At 42.5% G+C, this 24,111-nt stretch overlaps 3 protein-coding genes across 5 annotated transcripts in view; 2 read left to right on the top strand and 1 right to left on the bottom strand.

The window, feature by feature from the left end:
• Positions 1 to 26: 26 nt before the first annotated feature.
• gpr31 (G protein-coupled receptor 31) lies at positions 27 to 5,391 on the top strand. Its single transcript, XM_040126053.1, is given in 3 exon segments — positions 27 to 253; positions 256 to 668; positions 2,555 to 5,391. Coding segments are annotated over 3 exon segments (1,011 nt in total). The 5' UTR covers positions 27 to 117; the 3' UTR covers positions 3,017 to 5,391.
• A 6,876-nt stretch (positions 5,392 to 12,267) lies between these two features.
• LOC120789222 (12-(S)-hydroxy-5,8,10,14-eicosatetraenoic acid receptor-like) lies at positions 12,268 to 15,609 on the top strand. The gene is made up of 3 exons (XM_040125798.1): positions 12,268 to 12,591; positions 13,670 to 14,075; positions 14,859 to 15,609. The coding sequence occupies exons 1-3, from the start codon at positions 12,419 to 12,421 to the stop codon at positions 15,324 to 15,326; spliced, it is 1,047 nt and encodes a 348-aa protein (XP_039981732.1). The 5' UTR covers positions 12,268 to 12,418; the 3' UTR covers positions 15,327 to 15,609.
• Positions 15,610 to 22,204: 6,595 nt separating this feature from the next.
• Positions 22,205 to 24,111, bottom strand: part of msra (methionine sulfoxide reductase A) — a 45,803-nt gene continuing 43,896 nt past the window's right edge. For all 3 annotated transcript variants that reach the window (XM_040124453.1, XM_040124449.1, XM_040124454.1), the window contains exon 6: positions 22,205 to 23,130. In XM_040124453.1, the coding sequence (XP_039980387.1) occupies positions 22,960 to 23,130 (171 nt within the window). In that variant the 3' untranslated portion in view covers positions 22,205 to 22,959. The remainder of the gene's footprint in view (positions 23,131 to 24,111) is intronic.

Below are 24,111 nucleotides of genomic sequence, written 5' to 3'. Positions count from 1 at the left end.
TTCTTTTTTCTTTCTTTGCTTGTTGGTAGGGCGAGACTTTGTTTGCGAAGGTTTTTCTTCGTGAGTTTAGAAAAGAATACTTTGTACGTTCCCCGGCAAGTGTATTTGACCGTTCAAATGGCAAACGCCAGTGTGCCCACTTACCAACTCATCGAAGACTGCGAAGCCACAAACAAGGCACTGTATAAATGCTATGCAGCTGTCATGATTGTGATTTTCATCTTGGCTTTGCCTCTGAACATATCTGTCCTCCACCTTTTATATTCAAGCTGAAGTTCTGGAAATCCAAAAGCAATAACATCTTCCTTTTCAACCTGGTGCTGGCTGACATTCTGCTGCTCTTCTGTTTGCCCATAAAGGCACATAACTTCATCCACGGAGAGAGGAGGAGTGGGAACGAAACGGTCTGCAAAGCCATGCTCTTCATGTTGTTTTTAAACCGAGGAGCCAGCATCGCCTTCCTAACAGTGACTTCCATCGATCGATATTTTAACGTGGTGCACCCCAGTCGAAAGAATCTTCTGAGAGCCCTCAAGAAATCCCCTCAGATCTCTGTCCTCATCTGGCTGCTGCTTCTGCCTCTCACCATTCCCACCATGCTCAGGAACTTTGACTGCTGCAACAGCCACAAAACCGACACAGACAACATGGATCCTACCAGGATGAAGGTAATGTCTGTATACTGAATGTCTAAACTGTGATTCTAGATCTGTTTTCCACAGTGCATGAGATGAGTGAAACGAGAAGAAACGACAAAGCATTTATGCAACGAATGATTCATCCCTCACCGTTTGTTTGTTTTTTTTGAAGATTATTTTGTAAGGGCTTGTACATGACAGTTGTTTTTCCCAACTTGAACGCTTTCAGTGATGACCATGTGGCAACACAGTGCTGAGCGAGCAAGTTTTTTTGTGTCACTGATGATGTGTGAGGTGGCATCATCCTCGTTTGTGCAATACACTGTTTACACAAGATAGACGCAGTTATTTTGTGCAAACACTTACTCAGCCTGAAGTAAGAGAGAGCATAATGAAGTCAAAAACAGTAAAATGGTTGAATTTATGTGATTGAGGGGGACGAAAAGCCTGATCAGAAATGAAGAATGTGCGTCCATGGCTCCCTCCCAGAGAGCACAGAGCTCGGGGTTATCGTACGCCATAGCGCCACTTGGACAGAGCCTGTTTTCAGAGCTATTTCTTTTTTCTTTTTTCTTTTTTTTTGCACCGACACAGCACACAGCGTAGCTTAAGTTGAGACATGTTAAACCTAGAGCGTGTCAAACTGCACCACGCGTGACAGGGCCACAGTTTGGAAAAGATTCATGCATGCTAAAAAAAAAACAAAACATAAACTCTCTCAGAGAAAAAAGGAGGACATGCTTTTTATTCCCTATTCATTCACTTTACGTAAGATCCTATGCACGACACGGTGCCTGATCGTGAGAAGATAGCCGGTGAGATGGAAGCTAGTTTGTTATTCTCTATACTAGGAAACCTCAGAGTGCGCTATCGTGTTTGTGCCGTGGTCCCTTTCTAAACAAAGGTTGTGTCTGAATCTCCGTTGCTCGCAGTCAGTTTAATTCAAGGCTAGATTTGTTAACTGATGGAGTGAGGCGTCAATACTGTTGGCTACTTTCACACAAACCTGGCCAGTTGTGAAGAGTAAAGTAACTTGATTTACCGAAGTACTGTATTTAAGTGCAGTAATTTGAAGTATAATTTCGATTTTATTCTACTTTGTATTTCTTCTCCAATTCATTTCAGAAGGAAAGTATTGTTCATTTTACTCCACTACATTTATTTGACAGTATTAGTTGCTTGTAAGTTCTCAGATGAGGAGTTTACATTTAAAAACATATGACAGGCTTATAAAATACAATGCATTGAAAAAGGTTAATCCAGTGGCTCTCAACCTTTTCGGTTTATGACCCGTTATGGAAAAATACTAGCGTCTACTTGGGGCCCTTGGTCACATTTTAGATGTTGGCAGGGGTTGTTGGCAGTTCCACTAGAGAAGTATCCCATCCAAATTTAACAAATGGCTTCACTTAGATAAGATAAGACAATGAGTAGAAGAAGAAACATCTGTGTAGAAGAACTTTGTTTTTTTTCTTCTTTCCCATCCAATTAATGGAACCACTGGACTACAATACCGAACTGTATATAAGGTGGTTAAAACTAGCTTCACCACGGCCAGCTACAACAGTACAACGCTCATCAGTCACAGGAACACTTTTCTGCAGAACAAGGGCTTTTACTTTGTATACTTTAAGAACATTTAGCTGCTAACACTTGTGTAATTTAACTTAAGTAAGAGTTTCAATGCAGCTCTTTTTCCTGTAATGGAGAATTTTTACATTGTTGGATTGGCGTTTTTTTATTTAAGTAAAAGATCTGGTCTTCTTCCACCACTGCCTTGCTGGTGATTTAGAATAGAGGTTACACCGTTACTGTCCTGACATAGAACTCTTAGGGATACTTAGGCCAACCAATCAAGAACAAGCCTTTGCTGTTGATGTCTATGACAATTAAGTTGATCTTTTTTCTCATTTAAGGACGTGGTGGACAGTATGAGGGAGGCGGTCTTCTTTACTCAGATCCTCATCCCCTTTGTCATCCTGGTCTACTGCACAGTGCACATCGTCAACCGGCTCAGGAAGAAAACAATTGGGGATAAGACCAAGCTGAGGAGAGCAGTTTTTCTGGTGACCTCCGTCATAGTGGTCTTCTCCTTCTGCTTCCTCCCCTGCACCATTGCCAGGATGGTTCTGCTGATCGTCCGGATCCAAGATTTGAGTGAGGTCTACCAGGACAAAGCTGCTGTGGTCTTCGATGGCCTCATGGTCCTCTCTTACATGGACTGTCTACTGGATCCACTGGTCTACTGCTTCTGTAGCACCAAGTTTAAAGCTCTTTATCTCTCCAATTATTTCCCCTTCTTACTGAGGGGAGAGCCAGTGCCAGTGGATAGCTCCACAGGACACACACCGCATCCTACGCGCAATACTGTCATTTGAAGTTCGTGGAAAACGGAGGGTGGATGGCGGCGGAACAGTGCCTTGTGTTTCTGTCCGGTGACACGGAAACCCAACGGGATACTACCTGAGACTGACAGTGTGCCCCGAAAATGTACTTACTTTATGATAGGGGACTCTGAAGGTGAATTGCGCTATTTAATTTAAGAAATTTCTATTTTCTTATGATTCTTACATAGAGATATACAGAGGTACAAAATGGGAAGTACTGTTATGGCTCCTTCAAAGCGTGTCATGTGCTCTTCAACACTGTAGTAGTGACTCAGCAGGTGAAAGAGGCTCCTTATTGTCTAGAATATTACAATAATAATATTAATGTTGGTGGATTTTGTTAAGTGAAATATAAGGGGGTATTTTTTGTTTTTTTTGTTTTAAGTGGAATGCCTCCCAGCTAAGGTATGCACATCTGTTTTTCTGTTTGGCCTGGACAGTGTACTGAATAGTTACGACCATGAAAAATTCCTTTCGAGCACAGGAATCTTATCTTTCAAATAGTACCAGTCTCACACAGCCTTTATCTAAGTTCCCACAGATAAACAAGATTTATAGGTTTCAAAGGTTTCGATGAAAGCTCGGAAAATAGAACCACAACACCCGAAAAGGCGCCTAAATCTCAAGTGAAATACGTTCTCCATGAAGCTGTGGTGAAAAATTCCAAACCAAGAAGCCTGAAAGGGGGAAAAAAAAAAAAAGCGTTTTCTAGATATCATAAATAGTATTCACTAACATGAATTCCTTGGTGAGGAGTATCAAATGTCTGCATGTAACTAACCCCCAAATAGACGCATGTGAGGCCATAGTCAGTCCCCTATTATTTAAGAGTTCATATAGGCAGCTGGTTATTAATGTTGATTTAATATTGAATTTTGTAACTGTTTATACTGTGTATGCCTATATATATATATATATATATATATATATAATGAGAGAGAGATGGATGTATTTATACTGTAATTATTGTTTGTCTGGGATCATTTCTTTTAAATTCAGCATACTGTCCCTCATTCATTTGGAGAGGACCTCGTAAACGCCTGGTGATTTGAGACTCCAGTGTGACAACCATGAATCCACAACGACATGCCTCAGAAATGTAAAATGGGTAATGCAATATAAATCGGGATTCACTCCACCCGGGCTTGTAAGTCATCTGAATGGTCATACTCACCTTGATGATATCATCTGTACTAACGAAGCAATGGGTGAATGTATGTCTGTCGTTCACTCCCTGGCTCTAAATGGATAGCCAACAACGATAAGGTCAATCAAGTGCAGTCTGGGGATTCTTTGTTTAATATCATGTGAATTTTACTCCTCTGTGTGTGAAAGATGCATCGTTGTGTGTCTCAAAAACATTGTTTCAAATGGCAAAAACATTGCAACATCACATTAGCAAATTTGAACTGTGGAATATTATGCAACTTCCCCGTCCAGTCGAATTTCTTGTTAAATCAAATTATGACTAAAAGCGGAACAACAACTGAGGGGAAAAAAAAAAAAACCCTGGGTTTAAGAAAAAAAAATGGCTGCTCCTCATGGAAGGTCAATCAAGAAAACAAAGAGAGGGGAAGAAGACCCAGCTCCACAGCTTTGTAGTGATAGCAATAAAGATTTAAAGATCAAAGATGAGACCAATGCCTACTTCTGACCGCAGTCCACAAACATACAATCACGGATTTGTATAAAGGCGAATCAGTCATCGTGTGGAAATGTGAGCAACCACAACACATCATCTTCATGTGTTCGCAGTGCTTATGATTTTCTTGTGATTAACACAATTTTTAATTTCAATGCTGGATTTTTGTTGTTAATTTTGTATCCACATAAATTATCAAGAAATGTACCAATCAGCCCAATTACAAGTAGAGCATGGCCTTTTTTGCAGGCCCCATTTATTGCTACTAAAAGTGAGTGCTACAGTCCATTTATAAGTGGTCAAACGTATGGTCACCCTGACATGAATGCAGCAGTGTTTCAGCTGTAGCATTACTGAATGCTAAATGTTTATTTCTTGTTCAGTAACAAACAGAAATAATTACTAGCAATGCTATTAATGTTAACATATGCTGTGATATGACCACTCGAAAGGATTTATAATCATTTCAGCTTCATACCACGCCATAAAACCTGATGAATTCTGTGTAATAGAAGAAATTATGGATGCAAACATCTTCTAAATTCCTATTATTAGTTTTATTAAAAGACATTTTTGTAACAGAAATGTACTATAGAGCAGGGATCACAGGTTAACATTTTTCTAACTGCTTTACAGGTAGCGTTTTGTAAATACCAGCCTTGTCCTTCATGTGTTTTTACTACTGCTGAAATTTGTGAATGTATAAATATATTTTTATCTTTGAGTACGTTTCTGCCGACTGATCTTTCACCTTCCTTCAGTTGAGAAAATGACGTTGCTAAAGCTCGAGCGATTCATTTAATTGCTTTGACCTCTGATTAACGCACTGCTGGTATCCAACGGCCTCTGCCCACCAGAAGAACTGCCACACAAACGTTCCCGTGGACTTGCGCAACGCTGTAAATTCTGTCCTGTGACAAAAAAACTGGCCGTGGTTTTGATTATGCGCTCAATTGGTGCTTAAAATACAGCATTAAAAAAAGGGGGGGGGGGCCAGTAGATGACTTCAGTCTTAAAGCTGAGATACAAAGCTCTGGGCTGTACATAAATGTTTGAAATACTTGCACTTAGGTGACCATAAAATCTAACTGAGGTAACTTAAGTAAACTGCAGATCACCGCATGTTGGCAAGACCTAGCATTGGTGCATTTTGAGCTCCTTGCTCTAAAAAAAAAAAAAAAGCTAAATAAGCTTCATTATTAGCATAATCGTGATAACAACCTGATGTCTGGTCACTGTAATCTGTTTCTATTTCTGCTTGCACAAATTAATCTAAAATAACACTGCAAGGGAAGTGAGATGGGTCAGGACTTAAATTCTATTACTGAATCTGTATTTTGACTATATCATAAGCACATTCAATAAAATAGATATAAATTTATAACCCGGTTTAATTATTTCAGTTGAAAAATGTCAGCTGTGGTGATTTTGGCTGATGCAGTAGTCGGATTTTTACTTCACAATTGAATCTTGGTTTCGTCTGTTGTTTCAAATTACCATGTCAAGTAATTTCATTCATTTACTAGCAGATAAACCTTGGCTCGGTGTGAAACCACTACTGGTCATGGCGCGTATAAGATTTTATATTGTAATAAACATGTCACGGGGCATTTTAAAGCACCGATGTGGAGAATTTTATGCGACTGTAGCATTTTTAAAATTACAAATAGCTTTTAAAAGAGCTTGACATGATAGCGTGGAATCTGGGTCAGATAAGGTCGGCCGTTCTGTCTGTGTAGGCGGGCAAATAAATGTTGATATGGCGCCGGGAGTCTGTAGCTGGTTCTTACCCTGGCTGAGACATGCGGGGACAGGATGATCGTCAGGCCTGCTTCGATCTGATCGAGGAGATGACACTGAGATACGCCAAGTAGAATGAGGCCGTTTACTGTTGCTGCAATGGCAGCTGCCGACGGGTAATGTTTCGCCACCAGAGCGGCATACATCTTCAAATAGGCCAGGCTGGGCTAAAAATGAGGTGTCAATTACCTACTTGTACCTTGCAGCGGGGTTTCTCAAGCTGACTGGCAAGAAAAGCGTGGTCTGGTGCGCCGGCGGGGAATATCCTTCCCAGCCATGTTTTAAAGGAGTGCTATATCTAAGTTTTTTGCTACGGCTATATAGCTAACGATGGCATTAGCAGGTGTTTACTTACCATGAGCTCCAGCCAGGTGGTTGGCATGCTAACTTCAGTAAAAGAAAAAAGAAGTGACAGAAATAGAACGAGACTTAAAATTGTCGTTGCTCTCCACCACTGGAGACGGCTCTGGCGAGTAAAGGAATGAATTTCGATGCCGAACTCGCAACATTTCTTCCAGACCGGCGAGTAAACAACTGTTAATGCTAACGTTGGCCATGTAGCAATAGCAAAAACTTACATATAGCACCTTTAAGACATAAAAAAATAATCTGCGTAGAAGAACATTTTCCGTCTGATATGAGCTGTCCCTCATTCAAAAATCCAGAATCTATGAATTTGGAAATACGCTGGACACAAAATGTGCCCTACTTCACTGAAAAGTCCATTCTCAGTGGATGTGTGGTGGATGCTTCAAATGTCCACATCACGCTTGTGTAAAATTCAGATATTTTAGGTGAGATGAGGAAAAACACATTTCCCCTTCAGCAGACGAATGTGAAACTCTGCAATCATCAAACATCATTCTGCACCGTGAAGTCAACAGCATCCGAGAGAAGAAACAGTAGGAAAAACTCATTAGGTACCTGAACAAATGCATTTAGTCAAGATAACACGTTAAAATAAAAAATGAATCAATCAAGTCAGTTACAAACAAGTTCATTCATTTATGTCAAATCTTTGCAGCCCAGTAGTCAACACTGGACGGACCACACTTTTAATAAAATAAGAGATATGACACAGCAGTAATAAGGAAAAAAGACCCCACGGGGTAAACAAGGAGGACTCTCTGCTGCCCATCTCTCCGTTGTGCGCCAGATGACAAAAATCAAAAAAATGAAAAATATAGAAAAAATAGAATGGATTGTAAATTTATAGTATAAACCATGATTTGGTTTAAAATCTTAATCAGGTGATAAATACTCAAAAATGCATGCTAACTGATCCGAGGGGACCGCAAGATATTTTTTCGAGCATCCACATTCGTGAAGTGTTTCCACGTCTGCTGGTGAGAGCAGAAAAACTTCTCGGTTTGTGCTGTAATGAAACCTGTATTATTTTTTTATTTTATTTCTTTTTTAACCTCAAGGAGGAGAATCCCCCAAACTCATATATGTAGCAGATTTGACTCGGTGGTCGTTGGCATAAAGTTGGCAGCTCGACCTCCAACTTCGTCGGATTTGAGTGGACCAACTCTTTTTTTTCTAACCTATTTTCAATCTAACACGGGAGGGTGTCCAGCCTAGACTTTAATCATTGAAAGGACTCCGGATCAAACGCTCGAAAGAGGCACCATGCCAGCCATCAAGTAACTACTTTCTCAGAATTTTGTCACTGTCAGCAAAATCAGCAAGCCAGTCCACAAGAGCGGACATGTAGGCAGGATGTCAAACCTTTGAGAGAGACAGAGATAAAGAGAGGAGAGAGATAGTGATTTAGATTGTCAAATAAGATGTTCAGAGCTAGTGTGTCTGAAAGGAGACAAAAGTCGAGTCCAAACCACTGCCCAGAACCAACTTCTTGGTATTTCCGCATATACTGATCACAATAAATTTAAGAGACCTGTCTCCCAGAGCACCTTACGCTAAGTGCAGACGAAAGTAGACAGCTGGGTGTCTGTATACTGATGCCATCTTTACTAGTGCTTTAAAAACAGTACTTGAGAATAAGCGAGGCGTCCACATCGTAGCAACGCTTGTCGGTTTGAGCCCCGACGAAAAAATAAATACATCAGTAGATAAATCAATAATGTGCTGGACGTCACACGGGCAGCAGCGGAGTCGTAGTTTGTCGGGGGATGGCTGCTTGAAATGACGAAAAGCTAAGTACTTGCAGGCACCTTATCTGAGCAGAGACACGTAACTGGCAGCGCTGTATGCATGCTACGCGTGTACATAATGCGAGATACATAAGATATGCAAAATTCACCGAGTCAACGTCAACTCTGCATAACCAAAGGAATATTTTCTCCTTCCTAAATGCTGACCTGCACCAAACCGTTGAGTCAACGCAGTTCTCCTTTCATCATAGACAGTTGCTCAAGCACTCGGTTTGCTTAAGGCAGAGTGTAATATTGTGAAAATGATGGCAAGCATTTTCCTTCCCAGCACTGACTGGTACTGGTGCATCACGCGCTGAGATGTTCCACCGGTGCCCGAGACTTGTTGCCCCAAAGTCACCTAGGGGAGCAGTGACGCATAACACAGTTTAGAGGATGAACTTCTCCTTCATTCTGCTTTACACCGAATTTGGCGTCACCATAAGCCCCGACTTTGCAAGGTTTTGACGGGTCAGTGCACAGTCCTATTTGTCCCGCTGCTCAGGAAAGAACGGCCGCGGTTCCCCACGAAATGAATGGCCTTGAATGGAGTTTTTCCACGAGAAAGGGGTGGGTGACATATTTGAAGTCATTATCACGATATGCTAAAAGGCTGTTTTATTACATCACTATACATCACAAAGTGGTTAAATTGTGGAAAAATTACATAAACTAACTGAACAGAAGTTCAAAGCAAAGAGATCAAACTTATCATGTGTGGAAAACAAAATCGGTGACTCATTTGTGTTAGTTTTAACTTCCATGTTAATATGAGTCACTAACCTCACCAATATATATATATATATATATATATATATATATATATATATATATATTTTAATACATATATAGCTCAATATCACAAATCACAAATTTTTTTACATACAGCCGTAAGAACAAGAAATATTCAAAGCTGTTGATGTATTTTTGTAAAGCCAATGGATCCGCCTCTCAGTCTTCTCACGTCGAGCCGCTGCTCCTTTTACTTTCAGCGTGGCAAGTGGCTTGCCCTCTACCACAGCGTGTTGGCTTTCTTTTTCTTTTGGGTAACTTATCTGCAGTATCCATCTCATTCGTTTACTTCCTTTTGCTGCTGCGGCACCTCAGTGTCGACGCACAGAGCCTACTTTTGTGGTACCGTAAAGCTGTGTCAAACTGGAGGGTGTCGGTCGTCATTTTTCTACCTTTGACGGGTGTTTAATTGGAACCATGCTGTCATTTTAAAGAGGAACTCTACACCTCCCCGGTAGACGAGCAGTGTCGCAGTGACTGTGATTGTTTCGGAGACGCACAGTTGATAAATCCAGGTCTGTAAACTATCACCTTGTTTAGACTTGTGTTTTGTTGCACCAGTAATGTGGATTTGCCCTTTTGCGCAATGTTCCATCGTGTCTGGGGCAGAGCATAACAAAGCGTTAGGACGTGGTGGCAGGAAAGTGGTGTCTGTAATTGAATGGCCTTTCCAGGGAATCAAGTTCATGGCAAAGCTTTAATTCATTAGTATTTAGCCAGTTGGGTCTTGCTGTTAATTGTGAGTGAAAACGGCAGCAGAGACCAGGAGGGAGAGGAGTTTAGGTTACTTTAACCTTTTAAAATACACTGTCCCCCCCGTGGGGCCTTTGGCAGCGCTTTGGCCTTTGGCAGCGCTACTTTAAGTGTGTTTTGGTCTGTACCGGATACAATCTTCACACAACCTTGACAAATTCTACATTGTTTGAAAGCTGTAAGTCTCCTGATTCTATCTGTGCAAAGCGTTTTAGGATCCTCATATCACTGCAGCCTGATGTTGACACAGAATAAGCTCAGACTTGTTTTTTTCTACACAAAAGGGTCCTACTAAAGGGCCTCATAGTCCCTTTTTTATGCCAAAAAAAAGAAGGTGAGGCAAAAGAAAACTTACAAACTATACTTTGGTTCAGTCAGTGAATATATGATCGAATTTAGAATATTCCCTGACGGTCGTAAAAGCAGCACTGCCTCGTCTGCCTTGCGAGTTCTCACGTGGGAATAACCTGGGCAACAGCCCCCCCCCTCTCTAAGCTGCATGAGTCTCTGCATGCACACGGGTGCCAACCCAAGTCGTCCCCCACCTGTGGGAAACGACGCTCTATCAGAACTATAATTAGCAGCGCAACCAACGTGTTCCAGCGCCTCAAATCAGAAGCGTGCAGCGGAATGAGAACAATGCGTGTTTCCTCGAGATTCTGACACCAGCTCCGGTGCCGATTCCAAAATCAAAGCTAGAACGCCGCAAACTTTAGCTGCCGGATTGTCCAGTGTCACCACGTATGAAGAGACAGGTTCTTGTTGTTATTTGTTGATATTGCATATATATGGCATATAGTTTTAATAAAGAAAACTATTTTTGAATGATGTTTTGTCTTGAGTTCACGTAGAAAGGAAAAATAAATAAATTTTTAAAAAACATATCGCTTAAAATCAAGAATTGTCCGTGATACTGAATAAAATCTAGATTGAACTTTTTGGCCACATCACCCATTCCCATTTCTGGCTTCCCTGAAACCCCAGACCATCATGTTTGAAATAGGATGTGACTGAGAAAGATGAGTTCAATTACAACATCATTCTAGCATCATTTATGCCCGCACCCCACTGATCTGGCGATTTTGGCGAAAGCAGAACTATTACCCCAGAAAAAGTTAGAACTGAGGAGTGGCAGATCTCATGGCGCGGGTATTTCTCCCGATGATTTCTCCAGATACTGACTATACACAAGCATGGATATAGTCGCATATTCGCACACTGCCGCACCGTTTTCTGGCTTAACGTCATCCTTATTGATCACAATTAAAAATTTAACCCCAATGAGTAAAAATATACAAAATGTACCGAATGCACAGTACATTCCATGCGGTCTTTTTGTTCTTGGGTTCCTCTTCGTGAACGTTGTCAACAGCTATGTCCTTTCTTTGACGTAACTTCACGACTGTTTGTATAGAATCTTGTCGACCTTTTACCGAAACAGCATGACCTGTCATTCTCTATAAAAGGAGGTGTTTTCTAGCCCTATCGTCACCGCATCCAAGCGCAGCGCCGGGCATGTGCAGGCACGATGGTATCGTATAGACAGCCGCCTGAGGAATTTCACAAGCGCTGACCCCGTTCTGCAGGAAAACACCTTGAACTGCCAGTCTCTAGCTACAACTATCTGTGTCACACAGAAAGAAATACGGGAAGGAGATATGTCATCTTCGCCTTAGATCAGTATTAATATCTGCTGTGTCCAAGTACCATCAGACGTTGTAGCATTAAGGCATTGCCATCGGGAAAGCTGAAACAAACAGCTTTCATACTGTGTTATCTCAGCCAGATCATCCCCTCTTTAAACCACACCTCCAGCTGACTATAAAATCCTCCTCTCTGAAGGATCGCTGGACGCCTCACTCAAAAAGGCCTCACAGACACACTGAGACAGGGTGTTTTCTCTTTTTATATTCACTGCTTGTTTTTCAGTGTGCGCCATGTGTTTACAGTGCATTCTTCCTCAGTATGTTTTGGCACGGCCTGCCGAGTCTTGACAGAGCTCCAGAATCACTGTGAGGCTCTCAGACGGGGACAGTTGAGTTTGACGGATCACAGTCAGAAGGGGAACCGGTTCCCGAGGAGAGGAGATTCCGGGTTGGTGGCAGCTACAACCGCCTCCAAGACGAAGGATTTAACTTTGTGATGCCTGCCTGGAGACACCTTTAACAGTTATCCCTGCTGTTGCTGTGGCGCTTTATCAAATACGACAACTACTTGGACTGCAACCTCTCCTGCTGCTGTGGAAGTGATATGACCTCCACCACTGTTATGTCTATCCAGGAAGAAATGTCTACAAATTCAACAGTTGACCACTGCAAAGTACCCAATCCGGTCACATATAAGACCCTCTCCTGGCTGATGATTGGAGAGTTCGTGCTGGGTCTGCCTCTCAACCTGTCGGTCCTCTACATCTTCATCTTCAGGTATGAGGAAACACAATCTCAATGTCACAACTTCTCCCCTATTTTCAGAAAGTACTTACGTGTAAATGTGGAAGAGAATGGTCAGCAAGAAGTCAGGGAAAGCCTTCAGAGAAGGCAAAACTTTGCTCGACTCATCACCGGTAGGGAGTTTCCTCGCATTTAGCCTCCTTGTGTGATTCAAACCCCTAATATCACAAGAAGGTCCACGAGGTTACTCTGCGATAGCATAGTAAACCTGGCTGACCGACGATTAATCATCTGTTACACACATTTTCAGTCAGCGAGCAGATCGGTGAAATACTATGCAGTGATTTACCATGGTGGATTTACGGTGGAAGAAATCCTAACGTATGCATGCTCACTCCGAGGGGGCGGGAAAAGAGGGGGCACAGTGTAAACATCCAGTTTGGATTCCCGTTGGTTAGTAGCAAAGTTGACCAAATCTGTTTATCCACAGTAGCATTTCTGAGAAAACAACTCCCAACTTATCTCTAACAACTTGATGACCCGAAGTGGGTCATTTAGGTTCGTAACCCAGTGGTAATCCTGAAACTTCTGCGTAAGTTTAGGGTGCCCTTTAAAAATGGCAGATATGTAATAAGACAGCAACAAGATGACAGCCGATCGTGTTGATAAGTAAACTTGCTGTTGTATTACATATCTGCCAGTGTGTGCTTGAGATCGACTGATAAACATGTTGAACGTGGAGCAAAGTCATTCTGGATAAAGACCGTCTCAGCAGGCACACTCTAGCCAGCGCATAGAGTCAGCGTTTTCCTTGGGCCCACTGCAGCGGTAATTATCAGATCCAAAAACATAAAATACTAACGACATATTACTACACTAACACATCCGTCAGTTTTGACAAAGAACTGAGTCATCTTATCTTAGACATTAGTCGGAGCGCATCAGCTATCAGAGGCGTGCAAGGATTCTCAAGACGTTTGGAATAAAATGTAAAAATAGGATCGGTGTCGTAGGCTTGGTTTTTTTCTGCGCTTCAATTTTTATTCTTGGTGCAGAATAAAGTTTATAGCAGTGAAACAAACAAATGTTGTCTGAATTACTTCCTCTTTAGATTCAAGTTTTGGAAGAACAAAAGTATCTTCCTCTTCAACATTGTGGTTGCCGATTTCTTGCTGGTGGTCTGTCTTCCCGCAAAGGCCTACTATTACCAACACGGCCTGAGGCGCAGCACGGACAGCGTGGTTTGTAAGATGTCACTCTTCATGCTGTTTATCAACCGAGGGGCCAGTATCGCCTTCCTCATCACCCTGTCCATCGATCGCTACTTCAGCGTGGTCCATCTCGGAAGGAGGAATTTCGTCAAAGTGTTGAAGAAATCCCCCCAGATTTCCATCATCATCTGGCTCCTCTTGCTGCCCCTCACCATCCCCACCATGCTCAGGACCTTTGAGTGCTGCAACAGCCACGGCCGAAAAATTGAGACGGCTTATCACAATGTGACGGACACCTTGAGAGAGGTATTCGCTTTGATTTCGTTTTGTTTTGGTTTGCATTTAGCGTAGCTGTAAAAATCAATCAGCTAATCAATTTCATCAAATTGTGAGCAGAAACAGTGGCCCAATTGCACCCGGGGAACCAACCAGGCAAAAGCTAACTGGTTTCAACATACGATCCACAGTCGTCTGCACAACCTCACGCAGACTTCGTATAAGTTCCCTAACTAACAGTTTGCCTGGGCAGCATAAACGAATTTGTCCAGGCATCCCGGCATCTGAACCCGTCCTGCAGTAACAGTCTGAGGCCTGGACATATTACATATTTTACGTGATTAGTCGATAAATCTACTAGTCAGTCAACAGAAAATTTAGAAGCAACTATTTCGATTATTCTATTTATCGATTATCAATTCGTCATTCTTTAAGCAAAAATGCCAACAATCCACTGATTCCATCCTCTCAACTGGTAATATTGGCTGGTTTTCCAAGCTCTCTGTGATAGTAAACCGAACATCTTTGGGTTTTGGACTGTTTGTCAGGCAAAGCAAGACATTGTGATGGACGTTTGTCACAAATGGCGAACATTTCATAAACCAAACAATTAGTTAACTGAGAAAATAGTTATAATTCATCAATGAAAACAAAAAAAAAAACCCCACAAAACTCAGAACCTGGAAGAGTAATCTTTGAGTGAGGGGTATACAGTAGATCATGAACTCTGCCGACTCTCTGCAGACACATGAAGGTTAATTTGCTGTATGGGGTACTGGCCTAATACTAAAAGTCACTCTTTATCTCTTTAAGGTCGTCTTTTTCACCCAGATCATCATCCCCTTCATCATCCTCATCTACTGCACGGCACGCATCGTCAACCGGCTGAGGAAGAAAACGGTCGGGGAAAAGACCAAGCTGCGGAGAGCAGTGTGGGTGGTCATGTCTGTTGTCGTTGTCTTCTCCATCTGCTTCCTGCCGTGCACTATAGCCAGAGCGGTGCTGCTATACGTCAGGCTGAGAGACAGGCAGGAAGCGGAGGACATAGCGGTTCAGTTCTACGACAGCCTCATGGTTTTGTCTTACACTGACTGCCTCCTGGACCCGCTGGTATACTGCTTCTGTAACTCGGGCTTTAAAGATGCTTACGTATCCACCTTCTGTCCCCCCTTTCTTCGGAACAGGCTGTTAAACTCTAACCCTGGCACGGGAACTGGAGTGACAACTACAACTACAATTTCCGGAGCTAGAAGCATCTCTTTGCCGATAATAGAGAAATGATTTGTTTTTCCTCTTAAACTGAGACTAAAACTATCTCCGAGGGGAGAATCGGCGGTTTGTTCACCGTCATGCCTCAGCCACACAGATATTACACCACTGGTCCACCCACACCGGTGTTTTCAGGTACTACGGCGGATTAGACTTGTTCTCTGCAAGAGTCGGGCGGATCAGTCATCAAATACCCTCTGCTAAAAGGCTGAAGGCACACCAGATGCGGTGGGCGTTGCCCGACATCGCGCCTCCTCCACGGAGTTACTTGTCTGTGGGCATCATCAGTCAAAATGCAGCACACACACACACACACTCAAGTGCACAAGTTAGTCGTATTTTTATAAATAAAAAGCTAAACTTATAAATCAAATGCAGTTCACCCTTTGTTTCACAATACGCTAGCAGAAGAGCATTTGCGTTTTTTTTCTTTGTGTGTAGTCTGCTGACACTGTTCGTGTGTGTAGTCTGACCGCATCCGTCACTGTAATCCCTCATGATAGGACCGATCAAAGTTTTTGATGACGTTCTCTCGGAGCTAAAGAGACTTTTCTTTCTGATCTCGTCTTCCATGTCAAATACGTACGCTGAACAATGTGTCCTATTAAACTGGTTAGTCGCTCGCTGCTCCCTGCCACCAGCGATCCTGTTATCAAGTCACGCAAACGAATCAGCAGATCTAGAAAAGAGAGAAAAGAAAAAAGAAAAAAAAAAAAAAAAAAAAACCACAAGCAGTCAGAGAAGTCAGATAAGAAGTAGTCAGGCAGGTGTCAGTCATGCGAAGTCTGTGCATGTTCGTGCCGTCCCGTGACGAGTGCAGTTCCGCCAAAGTAACTTCAAACACAAGTGTGGGTGTACAGGGCATTAAAGTGAGCGAACGGGGTTGAGGTCCCGTGTTAGATGGAAATGTCATTTTTATATTCCATGCTTTATATACAACAATTTAAACATATATATATATATATTTTTTTTAATATTATTATTTACTTGACTATATTGATGTATTGTAATTTATTAGGATTTATTCCAGACAACATGTTAAGGAGCTGAGAGGATATGGCATTTCCATGATGACTGGGAAATTTTTCTAAAAGCTGCAGAGCTCTCAGTCATCACTCCAGCAACTCTCTATCTCTGTGTGTTAAGCACTATGGTCGACATCGACCTCAGATTTACCCTCTGGTCGACGTATCGTCAACTCCACCACGTTTTCTGACATTACTCAACTCTGTATATTTACACTGCCGAATCTCACAATCGCTCCTGACTGTGAGTGCATTTCCACTGCCAGCCTGTCACTTCTGTGTCAGTGATTATCCATGTTGTTGCCTTTTTGTTTGTTTGTTTGTTTGCTTTTCAATAATCAGAGTAAATGGTGATGTTCACATTCTGCAGTTTAAAAGAGATTAAAATTATGTTACAACAGCCACTGCATAACTGGTCATGCTCAAGTGGTCTATGAAGGCTTTTTTGTATACATTTTTGTGCTGGTGTGCTGTAGGTCTCTGTATATCTTCAGTCCAACGGCATATTTACATGTTGCTGTAAATAAACATAATACAGGTGATACAGTTGCAACAAAAACGACTTGTATCACCTTGAGAATAAGAAAAAGAAGAGTGTTGTCTTTCCATCTATCTTCTATCAGAAAAACATGTTGTGAGAGACTACTGTTAAACACACACTGAGCAAAACCACCTTCCTGTTTTTCCAATGGTGTAACATCCCCCCAGACAAGAACAAACATCAGTACCTCCGTATCCCCGTCGTAGCCTCCTACATCATCGCAATGTGGAAACGCTCACGTTACCAATCTGCCGCCTCGGGCTCCATGTTCCACCCCTTGGCAGGACGGTGCTACAGCTGGCTCAGGCTAGCGTGTGTGCGCTCTGCTGACAACAGCTCCGGTCCCACTTTGAACACGAAGCCGTCCGCAATAGGTCAAACACAGCAAACTGAAGCGGCACATTGCCACATATTGTTATCTGTCCATTTCCTAACTTACCCGCGCCTCCCCGAGGTGCTTTGTGTACATGCATGAGCCTCATTTTGACACTTCTTTCTCAACTGTGTTTGGAACAGTTGAGCTGTGAACCCTTTGCTATAGGCAGGTTAAGGCGTAGCAACACCAGGGATGCTGGTGGCTGAGTATCGCAGCAACGACCAAAACAACAACAGAGAAAAGTAGCGTGAAAACAAAGACAAACAAACACTGAACATCAGATCGGCTCCATGCCCCGTCTGCTTCTTTAAAGCCTGTAATGACTTAGTGTCTCAGCCTCAGACTGTAAACAGTTTTAAGGAATTTAGCTCATTAAGACAAATGACGAGTGAGTCTGAAACTTGACAAATCCAGGGGAGGCAGAGAGAGTCCTCTTGGGATTTTTAGTCCAATTCGTCTATCGTTATTACAGGTGTCTCCTAAACTGAATCTGCTCTGTGCTTTTAAGGTTGGCATTTGTTGGAAAGGGTTTGCTGAAATGGCCTAAAAAAGTGATTTCTGCGCTGTCCGACACTGACCCGTTCCTGGGAGAGTCAGCAGTCTACTCCGCTCCTGTTGAACCCTGGTGGATCTGCTCAATTTTACCGCTGAGCCAAGTTCACCCCAAGACCACCTGGGGCCTGCACGGTAACGGACAAAAACTTTCAGAACCTGAGCCACAGAAGACAACAGAAGAAGTTCCAGTGACTGTGTCGGGGCAGTCTGAGATGCTTTCCAGGAAATGCTGTAATCTGACGTTCTACTGCTGTTTAGCAGCAAGAAGAAGAACTGAATTTAAAGCTGACACGTGAGATAACATGGAACAGTACAGAATGAAGTAAACCCTTGCGTTATTTCTGTAAGAAGTTCCCTGTCACGACATTAACTCGAGGAAAACTCCACCCCGGGACCCTCTTCTTGTTACTTCTCATTAGCAAATTAAACACAGGGATTCTGGTGCCATTTATTTTCAGCGACCCTACCGAAAACGTGTGTCTGGGCCGGACTGGATCCCTGGTTTACTGAGGCCAGTGCTGTGAAGTAATAGTTGTCTGCTTCTTCTGCGAATGACTTCTCCTCCATGACCACTGAATGTCGGCGCAGCGGCTGTAGAGAGAAGCGACTGTACTTACTTTCCATATGTTAAAATGACTCTCGACGTGGGACCGAAAACACTGGGACACACGCTCACCTTTGCGTTTGTACCACAGGTGTAAAATGGCAAGAATATGACAGACTTACAGGTCGATATAAAACTCAAAGTAAATAGTTATTAACGCGCTCTAATTGGTTTTAAGGTTTCGTTGTTTTTGTTCTTTTTGTTGTTGTTGTTTTGTACCAGCAAAGATTAAAACACGAAATACAAATTAAAGAAAAACAAAAACATTTAAATTAATTCCAGAAATTTTGTTGTTTGCTTCCGGGGGCCACGGGGAATAAATCTAATGGTGTAAGCAAAAATTACTTTAAAAAAAAAAAATGTATTAAATAAGTTAGAGTAATAAAACTTAGTAATAAAACCCTTGGCACTATGACAGTGCTGTGCAAAACGCTGAAGTCTTTTTGAGGTTTTGGCCCATTTCTTGGTGCTGGAAAATTATCTTTCTGTGTTTCCTGTTACAACAAAAAAAAAAATTGAAAAAGGTTTTTCTTTTTTTATAGGAAGTAAATGAAACTGAAATATGTGAGCGACAGGGTAGGTGTGCAAAAGCAGGCCTTAGTGATTAAATGATTACACCTCTCAAGATTTCACACTGAGGTCGTAGCATCACGGTATCATGGCTTTGTAGCCCAAAGGTCAAGTCTCTGCAGATGTATGATGGATACAGATTCTGGTCCCGGATGGACTAACCTAAGGACTTCGAGGCAACACAGTCCCGTCCGTGCAGCTCAGTCACCAACCGGTGCCGTCTATGTTACGTGGACATACCACAGGATGGCAGCATAATCAAGTGGTCTAACCAGGGACAGACCCAGGGACGGGCCCGAATGCAGTGTTAAATGAAGGCGAATTAAAGAAGTGTTTGTGTTAAGTATGAAATGACGGACGGTAACGTCGTCGGTCCTGTATGTACGGTATGAGATTTAGAACACAGAGGACATTGTGAAATGTTAAAGGTTTAACATTGAGAATCACCAGTTTGCCAGATTCTTCTGGTCCATTAAAGACGTGTAGCAGGATTTGTCCCCTTGACTGGTTGAATTCTGGTAGCGACTTCATTTCTTGCCAACACCTCATCAAAAAAAAAAAAGAAAGTCTCCAGTGTAGATTGGGACCGGGTATTGTTTGAAATTTTCCATTCCGGTGTCAAGACAGCGCCCGCGTGCTGGTAACTGATAGCAAAGCAACACTTTGACTTTGAGGAATACAAACACAATGTTGTGCAAAACCTCTCTTTTCTTTTGAGGAAAGAAGCCAGACCTCCCCGATGATAACTGTTGTCTAAACACGAGACATTTCCCTAAATGAAATAGCCTGAAACTGGAGCTGTCGGATCAAAGAGTGAGCAAACAAGATTATGAATGAACCAACTACACATTATCGCCAGGTTTTAGTACCTGACAGTTGTGTTTTTTGTTCTTTTGTTTTTCCGCTCGGTGCAACATGCAGAATTTGGCCGGTACCAAAGAAGTTCTGATGCTCAGTAGTGATCGTACTGCACCATGAGCGGACATGCGGCTCGTGAAACCTGCCCACGCTGGCTAAACGGACCCTGAAAAAAAGCCAAGTCAAGAAATGGGATTACATTGTTTCTTTTTCCTGTTACAATTTTAAAATCCTTAGACTGCCTCAGAAAAAAGTCGACAGGCACGTCACTCGAGGGCGCCGTGAGATCACGGCGTCTGAAACCACGACCAAAATTGGTTGAGTGACTGTGTGAAACCTTCTATGAAATTAATCTCGACAAGCGCTCATCATAACTATCACATCCAAGGTTTATTGTCATCCATCACATCCTAGAGATCATTATCTGAGTATTGTTAATTATATCAAACGTATTGAGTAAGGAGAAGTGTCATCAGTTTCAAAACTAATGGGATACACTTTAACAAGAGAAATATGCCAAGTTTTAGAGGAAAAGTGCTCTGAAACCACACTGACTTGTTGAAAATGTTTCCAATTTTCATTCAAATAACAATCAAAGGGTTTTCTGATTAATCGTTGTTCTGTATAAAACCACAAATGCAACTAACAAACCCAGAAAGAACAGTTTTCTCTGCACATGGGCTCATAGATATATACTGAGGCAATATTGTTTTGTTTTGTTTTGTTTTTTCCATCAATGTGTGATCCAGTCCGGCTGGTGTCGTCCTTGTATGACATGTGTACACAGTTATTGAGGAGTGATCCACTGGCCGAGGACGGAAAGACGCAGATGTTAACTGATGTACCAGGTTATATTTGAGATGTGCTTCAAACACGCGTAGGAAATTCGTTTCAAGTAGAGTTTTTGGTGCTTCACCGTCTAAATTTTCAGTCTTTTTCCACCACATCGAGAATTCAAAGGTGCAAACAGGGACAAATTTTGGGGGATTTCACTTTAAATGAAAATTGAAACATTTACATATTTCAAATGTTTGTAAAAAAAATCTCAGCCGTCACCAGCTCCGTTTCCAATAAAAAAAAAAAAAAACAAAAAGTGGTCAGATTTGGCTTTCAAAACCCCGGTCGAGTCGTGGTCCTGCAGAGCCTGCATCATGGAGGTGATCCAACACAGCAGAGATCCAGGGTGGCGCTCTGCCATTTCCAAAGAGCACGATCTCCTCCTTCTCGTGCTTTTTTTCCCCCCACTCTGTGATGGTGATGCCAAGCTTTGGAGGGCCTGGCACCACACACAGTCTCCTCCTGCTGGCACGCGCGCGCGCGTGTGTGCGCGTGTGTGTGTGTGTTTGCGCGCCGTACCATCGAAAACACACATTTACTGTACAAACACACGCATGCAGATTAGCGGCGATGACGGATGAGTCACGGACTGGAACATCGCTTCAGGCAAAGACCGGAGGAAGGAGGTCATCCAAGACCCTGCCCCGAAACACAACACAACAAAAGAGCAAACACAAACACCAGTATGTTTTTTCACATTAAGCCTCCAGTTCACCCAGTTCATTGCGAAGTCAGTGAGAGAAAATGATCAAAAATAATTCGAAGTTTAAAGCGTCCTGGTGTCGTGATTCCTCCCCCGCTCCTGTCAATTTTGCCCGGTCTGCCCCCCCATCCTCATACCCATGCATCTATATGGACTTTTGCAGACCTGCTGCTCTCCACCAGTCCACCAGATGCCCCCAGACTTCCCCACCTTTCCCAGTCGCCTGACTGCCCACACCCACCTGCTCACCCGCTTCCCACTCCCTCATTGACCCACGGTCACACCCCAGCCTTATTCCAGGTCTAAATGTTTTGCGTATTCGTTTCCAGCCATCCGACCAGTTTATCTTCCCCCGTGTTCGGTTCCTGTTGTCTGAGCCCGCCTGCCTGCGAGCTTTCGCTTTCCCCACATCTTCAAAGAAAGTCAGTCCACTGCGCCTGCCTGCGCTCTCTGCACACGCACGGTGACGCCTGACACCCAAGGTGGCCAGGAGAGAAATTTTTGATCTTGTCGTCTATGGACTCCATAGTGATCGCTGGATATTGCATTTATTTAAGTCAACAACTCACGCTTGTTCTTGTAAAGCTCCACAATGCCGTTTTCTCCACCTCCCGCGGAGGTTGTACATACTGTATGAAATGACCTGAGTCAAAAATGTGCTCCTAAGGATCATTTACTGTCCTGTATCTTAGGTTTCTTTCAAAACTGCGTACGTCGTGTGCGCATGGTGAGGGGTGTATAGGCTTTAAACATCGCAAGTCGGGAGTCAGAAAAGACAGCGTACAGTGTTTTCAGAAGCTTTTAATGCGTTTTCATCCTCTGCAGAGTTTTAAAAAGCAAACTGCATCAATTTTTCAAAGCAGCCCCCTCAAAAAACATTTTCATCTGCAGCTTCAATTCAAAAGAGCTGATAAAACAAATCTAACAAACATTAAGCTCAAATTGAAAGAGTCTTTCATGAATGAAAAAAAACAGTGAAATGTGGACTACAACACTCTGTCTGTCAGAACTAGATTTGAAGCTTTCTTAAATAAATTTTGTGCTGAGACTGTGTGGGCGTTCACCATTTCTTCTGTGTTTCATGCCCTTCATTTAACGCACCTATGTCGCAGGTGTGCATTGGGTCATACACAATTTCATATATCCTAAGACGCGAAACTGTACTACATCTGCGCAGGATGTGACGTGTTGCATCACTTTTACAACACAGTCCACATCAGGCAGAAAGGGGCACTGCAGTTTCGCAAGCAAAACTGGAAGATTGTGTCATTCCCGCAGCATCAACTGAGCTAAAGCCATCGCAGTTCTTAATAGTCAGAGAGAGCGATACCAGTGGTGCACTGATGAGAAGTTATTTATTTTCAGGAAGATTCAGCAGTTGCTCATATGAGAATTTTGGTCTTAATTCCGAGAAATGAGGCAATTGGAAGATCACACCGGTGTACCTTAATGCATTACAAAAAGCACAAAACCCTGCTACAATTATTATTTAAAACCCAAAGCTTTCTGTTTAAATCTTTAAAATCCCTCCACCGTCGCAGCCTTACTCCCCAGGTTAGAGAAGGTTCTCGACTATCTAAGCCTTCGTCTTGATTCCTATCGGGCAGGAGACTCCTGTCCCCCCCAGGCCGCAGTATCCGTCGGGGTTTTTGCTCAGGTACTGCTGGTGGTAATCCTCAGCGTAATAGAATGGCTTGGCTTCAGCTATTTCTGTTGTGATCGGACCAAAACCCTCCTCCGTTAGCACCTGGAAGAGGCAGCGACAAAGACACATGATTTACGGATTTACGGGGGGACAAACGGACTAAACCGAGAGACGCCTGTGAGAATCAGTTTATGGAGTAACGGCAAAGAAAACACGCCGAAGAAAATAGAAGAAAAATAGAGAAAAAGAAGTTTTATTTGATCTCAGTGTTGAGGTGTTGTGTTACAATTTGAATTGCCCTTAAGTTTTGGATTGTAAGTGAAAACAAATGCTGATGTCCTGGTTATGTGTCAATAACCAATTTTTTTTTTTTTTAATTGCGATTGTTTGCTGCATTAAACCAACTTCACCACAAGAATTGTTTGACTTTCAGCTGAACTAAACTCATATTTCATAGTACTTATTAGCATCTTAGAAAAAAAGCAGAAATGGAATCAATCTGTTTATGTAAGTATGTGTGTGTGTGTGTAGCTCCAGGCAGGGTGGTGCCTACAAAAACAAACAACACACACACGCACACACACACAGACACACACACACACACACACACACACACACACACACATTCACAGTAGAATCGGTTAGTGTTGACACCTTCTCCTCCTTGTGATTATAATTACTCAACCAGATGGCGTGTGGGTAAATTAAAAGACAAAGGGAAATGGCGAGCATGAAAAGACGCACGCACTTATGAAACTTTCATTCCTGACGGAAGGGTGTTACTGTGATTTTTAGCACATGTGCACGCATGTTTACAGCACAGCTTCTTATTTGATCACATCCTGGAGGGTGGAGGAGCTGAATTCGGTTCGACATATTAATGTTTTGCCTTTTATCCGAAAAGGCTGCTGACAGCTACAAGGACTCTTTCTGCGCCGAGGGGGATACGAACCCAAAGCCTCTCACGCCAAGCTGTTTGGTGATTAAACGGTCATAGAATAAAAATCTTTTTAGGCATCCAAACATCGTGATGAATGCAATTTTTGAAAAAAAAAAAAGAAAAACGTCAACGTATACACACAG

This window comes from Xiphias gladius, chromosome 4 (assembly GCF_016859285.1).
Source record: "Xiphias gladius isolate SHS-SW01 ecotype Sanya breed wild chromosome 4, ASM1685928v1, whole genome shotgun sequence".
Classification (NCBI taxonomy): Eukaryota; Metazoa; Chordata; class Actinopteri; order Istiophoriformes; family Xiphiidae; genus Xiphias; species Xiphias gladius.
The sequence above is the reverse complement of the archived record's forward strand: the minus strand, read 5'-3'. Positions and strand labels throughout refer to the sequence as shown.